This window comes from Ctenopharyngodon idella, chromosome 16, assembly GCF_019924925.1.
Source record: "Ctenopharyngodon idella isolate HZGC_01 chromosome 16, HZGC01, whole genome shotgun sequence".
Taxonomy (NCBI): domain Eukaryota; kingdom Metazoa; phylum Chordata; class Actinopteri; order Cypriniformes; family Xenocyprididae; genus Ctenopharyngodon; species Ctenopharyngodon idella.
The window spans coordinates 34,993,536-35,010,877 of record NC_067235.1 but is presented as its reverse complement, the minus strand read 5'-3'; the positions used below and the strand labels follow the sequence as shown (position 1 = coordinate 35,010,877).

Below are 17,342 nucleotides of genomic sequence, written 5' to 3'. Positions count from 1 at the left end.
TTGTTTTTTATTATAATTATTGAGGTCTTTGGACAAAAAAATTACCCGTCACGTCATTGACCCACATACATATATATATATATACATATAATATTTTATTAACTTCCATTACTTTTCCAGGTCTAGAAATCATTTCATTAACAAATAAAAATTAACGAAAATAAAAACAAAACGAAATAAAACACTTTCTAAAATAATTACATAATTAAATAAATCAATAAATGCCAAATTAAAATAAATAATTTAAAAAGAAAAACAATCAAAATAAAACATTAAACTTGAATTATAAACATTTTAACATTAAAATACATCCTTTAAAAATAAAAATAAAAAAATAAAATGCTTACAAAAACATAAATCATAAAAATGTAAAGTTAAAATAAGTTTTTTTTAATAAAAACAATAAAAACATACTAAAACTTAGCCTAATTAAATAATAAAAATGTAAAAATGAAATAAATAATTCAAAAATAAAATTAAAACGCTATTTTCAGCGCTAGTTGTGCTTTAGTGTTGGTGTGTGTTCAGTTGGAATGTTGAGTGTGCGCGCGCGTGTAAGTCTCGCTCGTGCCCCTAGAGGGCTCGTCTGTTTCTCTCTGTCAGTGAGTGTGTGTCTGTCGGTTCTTCGGGTCTGTATGTGAGTTCGAGGTTCGATCATCATCATGTCCTCCGCGGGATCATGCGGAACGGCACCGGGACCGAATCACGGCGGTTCTTGTCCCGCTACCGGCACGTCAAACCCGCGAAAGTTCAGCGAGAAGATCGCGCTGCACACGCAGAGACAGGCGGAGGAGACGGCGGCGTTCCAGCAGGTCATGATGGACCTCACCTCCACCCGGGTAACGAACACACACACGATAACGGCTCGTGGTTCCGAGTTTCCCGCTGAAAAGTGTCAAATCCGTGTTTTTCTTTCGTCTCGTGAGCGCGCTCGGCGGCTGGAAGGAGCGCGCGCGAGCAGGTAGTAGCACGCTAGCTAACGGAAGCTAATGACAATAACGCTGTTATCACGAAAACGGAGTAAACGAAATACGCCAAAGAGACTTTAATTAAATGGCAGGTGTTCGTAGAGCTACTTTGACTGTAAACGACAATAAAAGCGCGTCAAATGCGTGTGTGAGTTTGATGAGACTGTCAGACAGGAAGCGGTTAGCAGCAGATTAGCATGAGCTCTCTCTCTCTCTCACTCACACACACACACACACACACACACACTTAATTATCAATCTCAGTGTCTGAAACATTACATGTAAAATCAGCTGCATTTGCTGCTTTACAGTCTGATGTTTGATTCACTTCATCTGGATTCACTGCCAGAATGTACCATGATAACTGTGTGTGTGTGTGTGTGTGTGTGTGTGTGGGAGATGTCAGATTGATAACTCACTCATGTCAGAGCTGGTTTATTTGAGCTCAGATGGTCACCCTGACCTTGACCAGCATCACCAGATGATCTTCACACTCACTCTGAATTAATGACATGCAGGTAATCAATGAAATATTATTTGTTTAGTAAGTGTTTTATTTTGAATTTGTTTTGTATTTATTTCAATTTTGCGTTTAATGTATTTTTTAGTAAGATTTATTTTGATTTTAATTTTAAATTATATATATTTAGCATTTTATGATGTATTTTTAGTAAGTGTTTTATTTAGATTTTATTTAAATTGTTTATTTTAATTGTGCATATTTATAAGTATTAGTAAGTTTTCTTTGTAATTATTTTAATTTTACATGTTTATAATTTAAATCTCAATAAGTGTTTTATTAGATTTTTATTTGTAAACAGTTTGTTTTAATTTTACATTTTTACGGATTAAGTTTAAGTATGTTTATTTTGTTTTTAATTCTAAATTATTTTAATCTATCATTTTATGAGGTGTAATTATTAAGTATTTAGTAAGAAATAAAAATAAACACTTTTTAAACACTAAAATAATTACATCATAAAATGCTAAATTAAAATAAATCATTTAAAATGAAAAACAATCAAAGTAAAACACTTGCTCAAAAATAAATATTTTATTTAATAACCTGCATGTCAGTTATTCAGATGATTGATCTGCACTGCTGAGGTCAAAGTTCAAAGGTCATCTAATGATCAGGGCTGGTGAGGGTCAAGGGTTTGAGCCCAGGTTTATTTTAAAGTTATTCATTTTAATTTAGCATTTTATAGTAAGTGTTTTAATTATTTGTTTTAATTCATCAGCTGCCCGAGGTGGCGTATTCGTTCGATTCGTTTGGTTATAGATGCAAACGTAGCGGAGTCTGGTCATGTGACCCTGAAGCAGTGAAAGCGTCGTTCGCAGGTGTGCGGCACAAAGCGTCACTGTCCGTTTCTGAGTCACAATGACGCTCTTGTCATGTGTCGGCCAGTACGGTAGCATGCGTGAGGGTGAAAGGTCACGGGTCACGCTCAGATCTCCTGTCTGTGACCGGCAGGTTTATCATCTCATCTGCGCTGATGTCCGTTGTGTGTTTGTGCGGTCGGATGTCGGCACACACTCCACGGGTCTCCCGCAGAGCGTAATGGATGGGGAAACCATGGTTAATCGTGATTAGTTTGACCTCTGACCGCAGTATCTTTACAGCACCATATGGTTTCACACTGTATTTTTAACCCAGGGTTAGACAGACATTAACCCTTATTTAAGCATAGCAGGAAACACGTTATTAATCCAATATTGCAGCGATTCCCCTTTGACCTAAAATATTGAGATTACAAGTTATTAATTCAATAATTTAATAACACATTCACTCGTTTACAGTTCTCTGATTATTGGTCACATGACAACAAATAAAATATCTTTTTTTAGTGAGTGGTTTATTTTTGAATGTTTTTTTTTATTTTAAAAAATGTTACTTATATTTTGCATTTTTATGATTTCATTAATTTTATGAAGAGTTTTTTGATTTTAAAAATTTGTTTTAATTTGACATTTAATGATTTAATCAACTGTTAGTGTTTTATTTTGATGATTTTTATTTTAAAATTATTTATTAAGTTTAATTTGACATTTTTATGATTTAATTTTTAGTAACTTATTTTGATATTTAGATTTTTTTTTTAAATTATTCATTTTACATTTTCATTATTTCGTGTACTTTCTCTTTAGTGTTTTTATTTTAAAATTATTTTTATTTTACATTTTTATGATTTAATTATTTTAGCAAATGTTTTGTTTTTTATTTAATACATTTTCTGTTTTGGGTTTTTATTTTTAAATTATTTATTTTAACTTTACATTCATGATTTAATTTTTTTTATTTAGATTTTTTTCTATTTTTATTTTGCATTTTTATGATTTAGTTACTTTTAGTAAGTGTTTTTAGTGGTTTTTATTTTGAAATGATTCATTTTAATTTGACATTTTTATGACTTAATGTTTTTTTTAGTTAGTGTTTTATTTTGATTGTTTTAAGCTGAATTATTGATTTTATTTTACATTTTTATGATTTAATTAATTATTGGTCAGGTAAATGTCAGAGTTGATAAGACTTCCTGTTCATTTGTCACACTGGAAATGGAAGGTCAAGTCGAGCACATTGCATTGTGGGATATCATGCTGTGTGCAGGATTTAAACTTCTCGTCTTGTGCTTCTGCAGGTCCAGGCACAGAAGGTCCGATTGGCCAGAACTCAGGGCCCGTATTACGGCGGATCTCTGCCCAACGTCAACCAGATCGGCAGGAACGCCTCAGAGCTCCAGGTGTGTGTCATCAGGAGTCACGCGTCTCAACGGCAGCTCATTACGGCTCATTTTAAACCTGGTGTGTGTGTGTGTGTGTGTGTGTGTGTGTGTGTGTGTGTGTTCCTCAGGGCTCGTTCCACTCTCCGCTGGATTCCAGTCGCTCCACACGGCATCATGGTCTAGTGGAGAGAGTGCAGAGAGACCGGCGCTTCGTCTCTCCCAACAGACCCTACAGGAGACAAGTATCCTTCACCTTCTGATGAAAACAAATCATCAATGGACCAAAACAGGGAAAAATAAGCAAAATTAATAATCAGATAAATAGGGGTTAATATAATGAGGACTCGACTGTCTTCATACCGATCTTTCAGAACTATATTTGCATTGATTTTCACTAATAAACCCTGAATGTTTTTAAACTTATTACAAGTTTATTATGTGAGTAGAATTATTGTGTAGATGCTGTTGGTGTCCTTGACCTCTGACCCCAGATGGACAACTCTCACAGCAGCTCTGTGTATCTGTCTCCACCCCCTGACCCCAGCTGGAGAAGGTAATTGGTTCACGCTCATGTCAATCATAGCTCTCTGATGGTGAGGCGGCACTTTCCATGAGAAGGGTTCAAAACAGACTGTGTGAGAGTGTGAGAGAGTGTGTGTGAGAGAGTGTGTGTGAGAGTGTGTGTGTGAGAGTGTGTGTGTGAGAGTGTGTGTGTGAGAGTGTGTGTGTGAGTGTGTGTGTGTGAGTGTGTGTGTGAGAGTGTGTGTGTGAGAGAGAGTGTGTGAGAGAGAGTGTGTGAGAGAGAGTGTGTGAGAGAGAGTGTGTGAGAGAGAGTGTGTGTGTGAGTGTGTGTGAGTGTGTGTGTGTGAGTGTGTGTGTGTGTGAGTGTGTGTGTGTGAGAGTGTGTGAGAGAGTGTGTGTGAGAGTGTGTGAGAGAGTGTGTGAGAGAGTGTGTGAGAGAGTGTGTGTGTGAGAGTGTGTGTGTGAGAGTGTGTGTGTGAGAGTGTGTGAGAGAGAGTGTGTGTGAGAGTGTGTGTGAGAGTGTGTGTGTGAGAGTGTGTGTGTGAGAGTGTGTGTGTGAGAGAGTGTGTGAGAGAGTGTGTGAGAGAGTGTGTGAGAGTGTGTGTGAGAGAGTGTGTGTGAGAGAGTGTGTGTGAGAGAGTGTGTGTGAGAGAGTGTGTGTGAGAGAGTGTGTGTGAGAGAGTGTGTGTGAGAGAGTGTGTGTGAGAGTGTGTGTGTGAGTGTGTGTGTGTAACAGCTCTCCTGCATCTTCTCCTCTGTTCTTCTTCTGTCCGTGTCTCTCAGGAGATGCTCTTCTTTAGTTTGGTCTTTTCTGCTGTTCCTCGTCTCTTTGTTCTGGTCAGATGATTCTGATCTTAAGCCTCATCTTAATGGGAGGTTCGTTATTCTGATGGAGGTGATGATCGATCAGAAACATCTGAAATCTTTAACACACACACACACACTAACATACTGAAGGTAATTCAGCTCTAGGTGTATTTGCGCGGATCAGTACTGTCCGTGTTTAACCTCTCGTGATGACCCGACACTCACGTCCTGCTCTGCTTTTCCTTCTCTAAATCCTTCCTTCGCTCTTCTGGTTCTTTCGCAAACCTGCACGTCTCTTTTTTTGCTCTCGGTTCTGGAAGTAATGGGCGTTTTTTGTCAATCACGAAGGAACTGGAACAGTAACTTTCCATCGGACAAGAACCAGATCTTCCATCAGCTGCCCACCACCGTGCTCAACAGGTGACCGTCTCTCTCTACAGCTCAGAAACACTTGAAGAGAATGACTTTTGTGGCTTTTGGTTCTTGAACATCTGCGTTCTTCTGCAGATCAGTCCAGTTCTTACACACTCACACTCACTTTGATCAAATTTAAAAAGTCTTAAATATCTTAAAAGGCATAACAGAAGCCTTGATTATCATTTCATTTGGGGACTGAAAAGCAGGAACTGTGACACAAGCCTAATGTGTTTTAAAGTCGGGATCAGCCTAACACCGGGATCAGTAAATCCCACACTTTTGACTGTGTTTTGATGCTGATTTGACCCGTGTGGTTTTATGTGTCTGCAGGACGAACTCTGATTCGGCGCTTCACACCAGTGTGATGAATCCTCCGGCTGGAGACCCGTTCGCCGGACTCTCTCTCGCTGCGCAGGGCAGACGGGCCGGTCAGTGGCTTTGAAACGCATCATGTGTGACCGTCATGTGTTTGAGTCGGTACTGATCGCTTCTGTTCCTCCTCCTGCAGTGTTCTCGTATCCGGTTCCTCCCATCGAGGAGAATGGCCCGGATGACGGACGCCTGCTCAAACCCTGGGACTCCAGAAAGGTGTGAACGCCTCTCTCGTGTGTGTGTGTGTGTGTGTGTGTGTGATCAAATGACTTCACAAAGACAGTAAAAGGTACTGAATAATGCCTTAATGAAAGCGTAGCTCAGTGTGAAACAGAAGATTTCAGAAATAGTGCCTGTTTTGCTCCAGCATGTCACTTTCTTACAAAATATGATGTGCATTTCGAAGCACTTTTGCTTTTAGTCGGCATGTGTAAAATAAACAAGACTTGTATTATTTCTCAGTGGACGGGCACTAATGCACTCTAATTTGTGATAAAAGCTTATTTATTTATTTATAAACTTGTGTTTATAATACTTGACAAAAACTTTTGACATCTGACTGCTTTAGTTAATTTGATGAGTGCATTAAAGCTGATACATGTATATTTGAGAAATCTTCATTCTTATTATGTGGAAAAAAAACTATGTGATGGAAAGTTATTATTGATATTTTTGAACTCGGCATCATCAAATTAGGCAATTTTAGGCCTTTTTTGCACATCAGCAGAAATGTTTGTTAAAGATGCAGAGCTGTGTAGATAAACAAATGTGTGTGTGTCTGTGTGTGTGTGTGTGTGTGTGTGTGTTTGACTCATGTCTTGTCTTCTCTTCAGCTGCCGCTGCTCTCTTCACGACCAAAGTCCTGTGAGGTGCCTGGAATCACGTGAGTTCAACTGGCCAATCACAGGCCTCCACACACAATCAGTCAATCATTCACCTATCTCTTCCTGTGTGAGTGTGTGAGTGTGTGTGTGTGTGTGTTCATCTATTACTCAGCACTGCTGATGAACTCAAATGAAAATTAGTGACTGAAACAGAAAATTTTGGTTTAAAAACCAAAACTGAAAGCCAAAAGTAATCGCTTATAAATTTATATATATATACTTCAGTTTGTGTAACTTAATAAATGAGCTCCAATGCCTTTAAATTTAACATATTGTTCAAATTTACAGCACAGCTGTGTAGATTTAAAGTGTTAGTTCACCCAAAAATGAAATTTCTGTCATTAATTACTCACCCTCATGTCGTTCCACACACGTTAGACCTTCGTTCATCTTCAGAACACAAATTAAGACATTTTTGATGAAATCCACAAGGTTTTTTTATCCTCTGTTTAAATGAAATGACCACATTCAATGTCCAGAAAGGTACTAAAGACATCGTTAAAACAGTCATGTGACTGCAGTGGTTCAACCTTAATGTTATGAAGAGACGAGAATACTTTTTGTGCGCAAAAACAAAACAAAAATAACAACTTTATTCAACAAGTTCGTCTCTCCCCTGTCATTCTGCTACGCTTTTTTTGTTGCAGCTCTTCCAGGTTCTACATCCGAACGGTGGCTCAGTATTGGCCGATGCCTGGTCACATGATCAGCACAACGCATGCATGTGATGCTGACGCAGGAGCCGGCCAATAATGAGTCGACGTTCTGACGTAAACACTGAAGCGCTGAACTGCACCAACAGCGTAACATTAAGGTTGAACCACTGCAGTCACATGACTGTTTTAACAATGTCTTTAGTACCTTTCTGGACCTTGAAAGTGTTGATTATATTGCTGTCTATGGACGAGTCATATACCTCTCGGATTTCATCAAAAATATCTTAATTTGTGTTCTGAAGATGAACGAAGGTCTTACGGGTGTGGAACGACATGAGGGTGAAAAAATAAATGACAGAAATTTCATTTTTGGGTGAACTAACCCTTTAATACTGTAATTATGCACGTGTCAGTGCAGATCAATATAATGATCTTCGTCAAGATTTCCAGTCTATTTTTTTCTTTCATAAAAAGTGAAGGTCCACTCTGAAGCTTTATGTTATTTTTAGCTGTTGTCAACCGTAATTTCACTGCATCTCGCCTCAGCGCTCCTGCACAGTTATTACTCACACACACGTGGTTAAAGTGGTTTATTGGCAGGTTGTATTTCCTGTCCGGAGGGGCTTTTCAGTCAGTCTTTCTCTGCTGCTGTTCATCTGCAACTCACACTCTTACTTTAAGAACATATTAATATTCAGCGTCTGATGTCATATTACAATCTACAGCAGATGTTATTGAACTATATAACAAATAAAATCCATCGCAGTCGATCCACAAATGATATTTATTATCAGATGGTTGTTCAAAATTGCAGCTGAACGCTTGACATGTAAAGAGTCTGATTAGAATGAAAGCAATCTGGATTTGTATGTTAAGGATGATATATGCCCTGATTTAAAGATCAGAATCTGATCCGTTACTGTGTTTGTGTTTTGTAGTGTCTTTCCCTCTCCGGACCAGCAGGGCGGCGCTCCTCACGGCGCATCAGTGTTAAATACGGGCGGCTCTCTGCCGGATCTGTCCAGCCTGCACTTCCCGTCTCCGCTGCCCACGCCGCTGGACCCCGAGGAGCCCGGATACCCGTCGCTCAGCGGCGGCAGCAGCACGGGGAACCTGACCTGCACCCTCACCCAGCTGGGCATCAACAGCTCCAACGCCTTCCACTCGGCCGGTGTGTGTTATTGTATCACTGCCAAATGTAACTATAAACACAGTGAATTCAGAAAAAGACGCTCTAATCCTGATTTAAATGTCATTAATTTCAAATATCATGTTTCTGCAGGTCTGCTGCCGTCTCTGCAGGGCACGTTGAGTAACCCCTCCCTCCAGTCGTCGCTGAGCAACCCCAACATCCAGTCGTCTCTCAGCAGTCACTCGTTCACCAACTCGCTGAGCTCCGCCTCCCTGCACTCGTCCCTGAGCAACCCCTCCCTCCAGTCTTCGTTAAGCTCCTCCCCCTCTCTGAGGTCATCACTCAGCAGCCAGTCGTTGCAGTCCTCCCTCAGTAACTCCTCCCTCCAGTCGGCAGCCAGTAATCCCAGTTACGGCGGCTCAGGGTCCTTCGCTCCACACACACCTGGACAGGTGCAGCCGCAGCTGAGCACGTCCCCCCGCAGACGAGCACAGCTGTCCCCCGTGATCCTGCCTTCGGACACACGCCGACATCACCCCAAACAGTTCTCGCCCACATCCTGCTCCCTCAGCTCCATCACACAGGTAAATACACTCTCACACACACAAAATAAAACAATATCCAAAATGTGTAAAGTTCTTTTTATTATATGTTAGGGTTATTAAACTTCGAATCAAGAAGAACAATTGATAATACCGTAAAACTTGATAAAATCTTTAGCAATTATTGTGATATGAACATTTTTGTACCATCACATGTCTAGTGTAAACATGAGTCCTGACGTCTGTCTGTATCTGTCTGTCAGGGTGTGCCTCTTGACACCAGTAAGCTGCAGATGGATCAGAGGTTGTCTCAGTATTCTTTCGGGCAGCAGCAGGTTCAGAAAGGTCCTGTTCCTGCGCAGACGGGCGTCCACACGCACCGCCCATCATCACAGACTGCGCAGCTTCACCAACACAACATGCAAAACCTGCACAAGACCCAGAACTTCCAGATGCAGCGGCCCAATCAGAACCAGAACCCTGGGAGTTACGGGTCTGTAGACGCATCGCAGCCGGACTCGCAGACGGAGCAGCAGACGGGTCAGAACCGGCCGCTCCCTGCTCTGCAGCAGATCAGCGAACTGGACCTGTACAACGTGAGTGACAGAGAAGTGCAGTGATGATGTCAGAGTTACAGGATGCTGCTATGGTACCAGCATGGTGCCTGTCCACAAAGATCATGATGTCACCAGGAAATCAAAACATCTTACAGAGTATTGCAGTGTTTATTATAAATGATAAAATAGTTATGTCACAATACAGAAAGTTTCATGCCAACTTTAATGCCTAATTGTTCAGTTTGCACTGGTGCCATAATTCAGTTCTGGTTACAGGAAGTGATGATGATAATAATAATAATAAAGTGGTGATCATACTTTCCATTATTAATGGATGTGTCTCTCTGCTGTCACTCAGGACACCATGTTCCTGAACTCTCTTCTGGACGACCCGTACCTGGACCTGCAGTTATCCAGCCGCCAGAACCAGAACCTGAGTCTGAGCCAACAGGTGAGACACACACACACACAGACACAGACACAGACTCATGGCTGGAGGCGTTTCATCGCTTTAACCCCGTCCCGTTCATGTCATCTGTAGTTCAGTCTGGACTCTCATGATCTGGGCTCTGGTTCAGTGAAGGCTCATGGTCAGCAGGGGGCGCTGGAGCTGCTGGAGTCCTCAGAGCAACAGATGCTCTCTCACAACCAGTGTCAGACGTACTCAGACGGGCGGCACACGGTGCCCAACATCATCCTGACGGGTGAGTGATTGGATTATCTGTGTTTCTTCTCATTTTTGATCAGCTGATTATGATGAATAAAGGTCCTTTTTTTTTTTTATTATTTGTCAGGAGCTCTATAAGCATGACACAATACTGTAGGTTGGTTAATGATAAGCAAATAGCCTAAATAAGTGCAAAAATTCAGGTTGATAGGCTAATGTGAAAATAGTCTACAAAATAGTGCCGCACAATTTGGGGGAAAAAAATTCTAATTGTGTTTTTTTTTTTTGCCATGATAAAAATTAGAATTTTGATTTAAAGTACGATTTAAAAAAAAAAAAAAAAGTTTGCTGTGCTTTGTTTGTTGGGCTGCACAATTTGGCCAAAATGTTGTGATTATATATTTTATAGCCATAATATATATATATATATATATATATTTATATATATATATTATATATATATATATATATATATATATATATATATATTATAAATAAATAATAAATTACTAAATAAAAATATAATAAATTCTAAATTAAAAGAAAATAAGAAAAATTGCTATTGTAAAAATGAGTATTTGAGAAAAATAATATAATAATAATACATTTATTTTACATGACAATTGTAAAGTTATAACACTAACATTTATCGCTGTTTTAATTTTAAACTATTAGGGACCCTTAAAGCTTCTTTGATTAATTATTTTGGTTTTATTTCGATTAACTGTTTAGCCCTACTACAAAGCTTAATGCCAAATTTATATTAATTACAACTCCGGTTCTTTTTAATGATTAGCATTTATTGTCATTTTATTGTTTATATTTTATGACTCACTCATAAAAACTTCACTTGTTTCATTACTGGGTGAATCAGCGTTTATGAACAAATCTCTTGAGTAAATGATTCATGACAAATACATGTTTTTAACAGCCACTTGTCGCCACCTACTGGTGTAATGATGATACAATCTTTATCTGAAGCGTCATTACTTTCCAAAGGTTTGATCGCTATCATAGACATCAGAGTTTATATCCAAACTATAAGCTTTTATCCAGGCGAATCATTTAGGAATGAGATCACGATGTTTTAACGATTAATCGAGCGCTTCCTGTGGATCTTCAGCTGACTGTGTCTCATGTTTGCATGTGTCTCAGGAGATTCTTCATCAGGACTGTCCAAGGAGATCACGAACGCCCTGTCGGGTGTCCCAGGGTTTGAGATGGACCCGTTCTCCTCCGACGACTCGCTCCGGATGGACCCGCTGGCGCTGGAGGGTCTGGGCATGCTGACGGACGGAGACCTGATGCTGGCCGACCCGGCGGTGGAGGACTCCTTCCGCTCGGACCACCTCAAGTGACCGGCGGGTTTGTGAATGTCCCACAGACGAACGCGGACGTCAGCGCGCATGTGGCACTTTGGGTCGAGCGCCGGCAGGTTTCGTAACTTGCGCTTGAACTGTGAGCTTCTGCCCTTTAACTCTGCACTTCTCAGACGATCAAACCCGCACGCTCCTGTTACAGACATCACAGCCGTGCCTCCGCCCAAACGTCAGTCCCAGCATGCACTGGACCACACCAGGTTAATTCACACATGCACTTAAAGCTGAAGTGTGTCATCGTTGTGTTCAGATGTTCCTGAAGAGGGAAACACTGTGACTCGGACTCGGCCAATCATGTGAGTCAGGGGGCGGGACTATCTGACTGACTGATCAATAACAGACGAGGGGAGTGTCTGTCTGGAAACACTGAGTGGCTGTGTTCAGAATGGCATATTCTCATCCTGCAGCATATACTGTGCTCTGTTGTATCCCATGATGCAATTGTGCTGGGTAGTATCTGATTACATGTAATCAGATTCCAAAAACTAAATACTTGTAATTAGACTACATTACGTTTTAAAATACTCACAATCAGACTACAGTTACTTTTTATTGATCGCATGATTGCTTAATATTCACAAAATGGCAGTAAATTATTCAGAATTCATTGATTCTTCCTAAATCTTTTTTTTTAATCTTTTATCTTAAAATAAAACCCTATTGCTTGTACATGTTCAAAAGTTTTGTGGAGTTGCACACAGAGACCGGCCACTAGTCAGGTGACTATAATTGTTTAATAATGCCATACTGTTTGCAAACTAATATTCGTGACTTGTGTGCACTGCGCAGTATTATGTTCTGAACACAGCCACTGTCTGACACGCGTCTCCTTTAACACATGAAATCAGATGTTGTCTGTCCCAGCATTCAGTGTGGTCAGCAGTTCTGGGCTTGATGGTCCTCTCTGTAGATGAAATCATTCAGTGCATTCACATGTGCTGAACAACTGAGAGCGGAAAAGACCAAATATATCTGCATACGTGTGTAACGTCCGCTTGTGTGTGTGAGTTTGAGAGTGTGTGTGTGTGTGTTAGGGGTTGCACCGACGCTTTAAGCATGATGTCGACTAGTCGCTGATTATGGCCTATAGAGGGCGCAGCAGGATAAGAAATCTTTGAAGTACACACCGCTCCGTATCCAACAGTAAATGACAAATAAATGTATTCTCCATACTCCAGATGCAGACAAAAGAACTGGTAAAAAAAAAATAATAATAATATCATGTAGAGAAATAGGCTTGTGGGAAACACATTTTTGCTTTCAAAAACGAGAAACAGGCAGTGGAATGGAGAAAAAACGCAAGGTCCCGAGACACGTTTAACTGATTTGAACTTATTTTTAGAGCGTTTTAGACTGTAAAAATTTATGGACGTAGTGTCCGTGACGTCACCCGTAGATTTCTGAAGAGCGTTTTTGAAGCGAAAATGAGGCCGCTGCCATCTTAGCAGCGCGTCACCGCACGTCACTCCTAGATAACTGAAAATGGGCAAAGAGGCGGGACGTGGTTGGAACTGAGGTGACTGGTTACTGAAACCACGGCCGCCTAGCTCGACGTGATCATGTTGGCAGGCAAAGGAGCTATCTATCTATCTTAGATACTATCTGAAATATTAATAAAAATAAACTATATCATTTGAAAGTTCTAAAGGTTTACTGTCAATCTACAGTGTCTGTTTTACGATTTAGATGCTCCAGCAACAGTTATTAATTTGTGTCAGGTGTGCAAATGACAACACGCCAAATCAAACGGGGCTTCATACCTATATAATGAAATCGTGATCCCGAGATCAATCCAATCTGTCGCACTTAATTGGGTAAAATGTCCATGAGTGTCCATTGAAAAACAAAAAACAGTACTTTTTGTCCACAAAAGCGTTAAATACATGAAATATTGATATATTGTCCATTGTTTGCATCACATTTCTTCTGAACGATCTGCTCTCCATCGTCGTTCTTCAAGAAATTATGCAACCTGAGCAGCGTTTATGTTGTAAAACTGTATATGATCGTACATTAGACTCTCACAAACATGAGCCCGCGTCCAAAGTATAGTTTTTCAAAATGCAGCAGTTTTATTTATAATATCCAAGCAGTGCTGTCAGAGTTTAATATCCTCCTGCTACTGTCATTGTAGTAAATCTCAGGAACAAAACTTTTCGCCAATGCCACGATCCAACAGCGTGTTCTGTTTATCTTCCGCATGTGAGCACATCTGTCTCGAGTCTCGACCTTTAATGCAGCAAGCCATATCATTTTATAATTGTATAAAATAATCCTGAAAAAAAAGCACAAACACGGCAGAGATGCCAAATTCAGCGGCTGGAATTAGCTGAGGTGACGGCTCACAGACAGCAGCGGCAAACCTGTCACTCAAGTGACCACGCCCTTAATTATGCAGAACTTTAGGGCTTAATATAATTTATTTTAATAGAATTTAAACGGTTTGTTATAAAAAAATTCACCCTCCTCAGAGTTGTCATGAAGGGCAAAATTAGCAGTATAGACCAAAACAACAATTTGATCCAGGCTGTAAACATGTTTTTTTCTGCTGTAAAGTTGGCCATTTTAACATGGGACTCAATGAGATTCTGCTCTCTTTTGCGGCCTGTCCCTAGCGGCCAGTCGATGAATTGCAGTTTAAGTCACTTCCGTACTGGCTTAAAGAGAAACTGGGGGAGGTTGCCGCTTGCGTGTCATGCAAGATGCTGCAAAAGACTCAAGACGTGAGCTCTACGGTCATACACACGTCCGTCTAGCACATATTTACATAGAAAACAATGGAAAAGCAACGCATTGGAATGGAAAAACGTGTTCTGTGTGAAAGGCCCCATATTTATTCATTAATGACGCCATCATCGACTAGTCGACGTCGACTTTAATCACATAAATGTCGACTTTAAAAAATCTGAAGTCGTTCAACCCCTGTGTGTGTGTGTGTGTGTGTGTGTGTGTGTGTGTGTTTGCATGCGTGTGTGTGTGTGATCAGGTTTACTGCTCGTCTGCACTCTGTCCTGCCTGTATTTGCACGATTATTCTCCTGACACAAGGCCATATTCAGAGGAACACGTATTTTTATGTAATTAAATACTGCGCACTATGAGATTTATTTTTAAATAAAGTTGCTATAGATCTATACGCCCATAAATGTATTTGTGTATGGAAAAACAAACGTATACGTTGAGAAAGGATGATGTTCTGATGACAGATGTTTTCAGGAGAATCTCACAGAACCGGTTCACATCTCACCCCCAAAACCAAAAGAAGGAAATTATAAATGATGTTTCGCAACAAGAAATAGTCGAGTCAGCTTTATTTCTACAGTACAGACTGATTCACATAAACAGGAACATAACAGAATCAATGATGCAAACGAGTTCAAATATTCATTTTCTTGAAGGAAAATCTAATTTCTCATTTGTGATCCGAGCGTCTGTGAGGTTCATCTGTCAGTGAGCGTTCGGGTATCTGATGATCCTCACTGACCATCAGGTCATCTGTTCGAGATCTGCGGATAGAAACTCTTGCCTTCTCTTCTGTAACGCTGCCTTTGTCTTTTGCGCGAGACCACAATGCATCTGGCCACGAGTGTTGAAGCTCGTGTGTGTTTGCGGCGCTTCAGCAGGTCCGGTGGGTTGTGGTGTTGGACTCAGCGCAGGACGCTGCTAGTAAAACACGCTTACTGTACGCTGTGGTAAATGTGTGTTAGTCGAGCTTCGGCCGCAGAAATAACGCGAGATCGATTAAATGCAGTTTAAAATGGAGGACCAAAGCACTCGAGATGAAATCAGTCAGCGATGTATTTGCAGTACTTTAGTCCTCCATGTTTTTTATTTTTCACACAGATGAGACATGAATCTGAGGGTTTGTTTGAAATCTGAATATATATTGTAATGTTACAGAGGCACGTGTGTGTGTGTGTGTGTGTGTGTGTGTGAGAGAGAGAGAGAGAGAGACGTCTGCACTGTCAAATCAGCTGTTGAGCAGCTCAGGTCTGAGATATTAATATAAATATATATATGTGTCTGAAAAGAACAGCATCCTTCATCTGTTTGTGCTTCAGCTCTTCTCCATCTTAACCAGCTTTTGTCTGGGTCGAGTATGAAAAGAAACAAAATATTCGCATTCTATTTTCAGATGTACTTTTACAAGTGTTGCTCTTCATTTTTTTGTTGTTATTTTGATAACCAGGGAAAGCATGTATGTTGTAAATAATGTCCTTAAAGCATAGGTGCTTCTAACAGAGCGTTTTTAAGACTGTATCCTCACCATATTTTACAGAAAAATAAAGGATTTAAGTGAATATGTGCGTCAGACTCTGTCACGTCATTTCTTCCTTGAGGAAAAATATGTATTTTTATTCACCAAAATATCAGCATGACGAGGGATGATGATAATGATAATTTTTATAAATATTTTTCTTCATCTACCCTGAAATAGTTGCTCTAATCATAACGGGCTTGGTAATTTTAGTTGAAACCTGGGATGTTTATTAATTATTATATTTGTAATAATGATATTGTTTCCATTTTTTTTTATTTACAGCTGAAATATACAACTAAATGTTGAATTTCAGAACCCAAAAAATGCAAGCACCTTTCAATTAGTGTAATTTAACATGTTTTATTTTGTTTCAGAGATATTTATCAGTAATTTACTTCCATAACAGCTGAATTATGTTTAAAAAATATATATATTTTTGGTAATTTCTCTGTAATTTAAGTAAGGAATCAGCCTTTTTTACTTCAGATATAAAATTTGTCCCACAAGAACAATAACAGTGATGTTCGAAGAATAGAATTAGAATCAAGTTATATAATGATATATTTTTTTATTATTTTATTTTATAAACTCCAAAAATACGAGTTGGATATAAAAGCGTTTCTCAAGTAATCATAAACGATTATGATTGATGCATCTCGTGCAGCGCTGAGAAAAGTAACAGGCATCACGTGAACCCGTCTATGTGTTACTCGACGCTTAATAATTAACTTTATGATAATAGTGAATAAATATAAACGGCGAAGAGTTAAAAATACAATGTTTATTGTTTGGACCGATCTTTTCCTGTCTCAGTTAGTGAGGTTGATGTAATGCGGCTCCGCGCCGCTGGGCGTCAGTCCGCGCGTCGCGTCTGAAGCTGCGGCGCTGCCCTGTGTGTTTCTGTCCGTGATGGCGGAGCGCAGCGGCGACGGTCGTTCCACGCAGTGAGACAAGAGCCCGAACACGAACCGGTACCGGCCGGACCGAATGACAGTTGAGTGAGTCGCTATGAGCGGAAGCTTCAGGGTGAGATGAGAGCCGAACTGAGCCGAGCCGCGCTGCTGTTGCTGCTGAGGTGAGTCCCGAACCCGACCGAACTGAGCCGAGCCGAACCGTACTGACGCGCGCGCGTCACAGCAGCGCAGATCACTGTATCAGCGCGGACATTAATATTAATATAAATATTGTTATACGCAATTAATAATGATGCGCGTGATGTTTACACGAGGATTCCTCAAGAGATCCGCCGAACCAGGTGTGTGTGTGTGTGTGTGTGTGTGTGGTTCTGTGTGGGTTTGTTGTGGTGTTTATGAGGTCGCACGGAAGCGGTTCTGAACTGGTTTTGCTTCACCAAATGTCCATTTATTGATATAATGTAGAACTGCCATGAAACATTTTGTGTAAATATATTTCATAGATCTCATTTGTTGTGAATCAATGATTGTATATCAGCATT

At 40.1% G+C, this 17,342-nt stretch overlaps 1 protein-coding gene across 4 annotated transcripts; it reads left to right on the top strand.

The window, feature by feature from the left end:
• Positions 1–535: 535 nt before the first annotated feature.
• LOC127497515 (CREB-regulated transcription coactivator 2) lies at positions 536–15,930 on the top strand. Of its 4 annotated transcripts, none has more exons than XM_051866010.1 (14): positions 537–839; positions 3,608–3,709; positions 3,820–3,933; positions 4,183–4,244; positions 5,369–5,440; positions 5,768–5,865; positions 5,946–6,025; positions 6,643–6,692; positions 8,288–8,547; positions 8,632–9,065; positions 9,287–9,619; positions 9,939–10,031; positions 10,122–10,284; positions 11,403–15,930. In XM_051866010.1, the coding sequence occupies exons 1-14, from the start codon at positions 663–665 to the stop codon at positions 11,603–11,605; spliced, it is 2,241 nt and encodes a 746-aa protein (XP_051721970.1). In that variant the 5' UTR covers positions 537–662; the 3' UTR covers positions 11,606–15,930. The 4 variants fall into 4 exon arrangements, with proteins under 4 accessions (XP_051721972.1, XP_051721970.1, XP_051721971.1 ...); XM_051866011.1 differs by having other exon boundaries at positions 541–839; positions 8,288–8,520; XM_051866014.1 differs by lacking the exon at positions 537–839 and adding an exon at positions 1,344–1,486.
• The last annotated feature ends 1,412 nt before the right edge of the window (positions 15,931–17,342 follow it).

What these genes read in the sequence shown, in the direction of transcription:
- LOC127497515 (XM_051866010.1), top strand. Translation starts at nt 663, where the DNA reads ATGTCCTCCGCGGGATCATGCGGAACGGCACCGGGACCGAATCACGGC. An exon ending in CCTGACCCCAGCTGGAGAAG is followed by an intron (nt 4,245 to 5,368) that starts GTAATTGGTTCA and finishes TCAATCACGAAG; the next exon opens with GAACTGGAACAGTAACTTTC. An exon ending in GCGAACTGGACCTGTACAAC is followed by an intron (nt 9,620 to 9,938) that starts GTGAGTGACAGA and finishes GCTGTCACTCAG; the next exon opens with GACACCATGTTCCTGAACTC.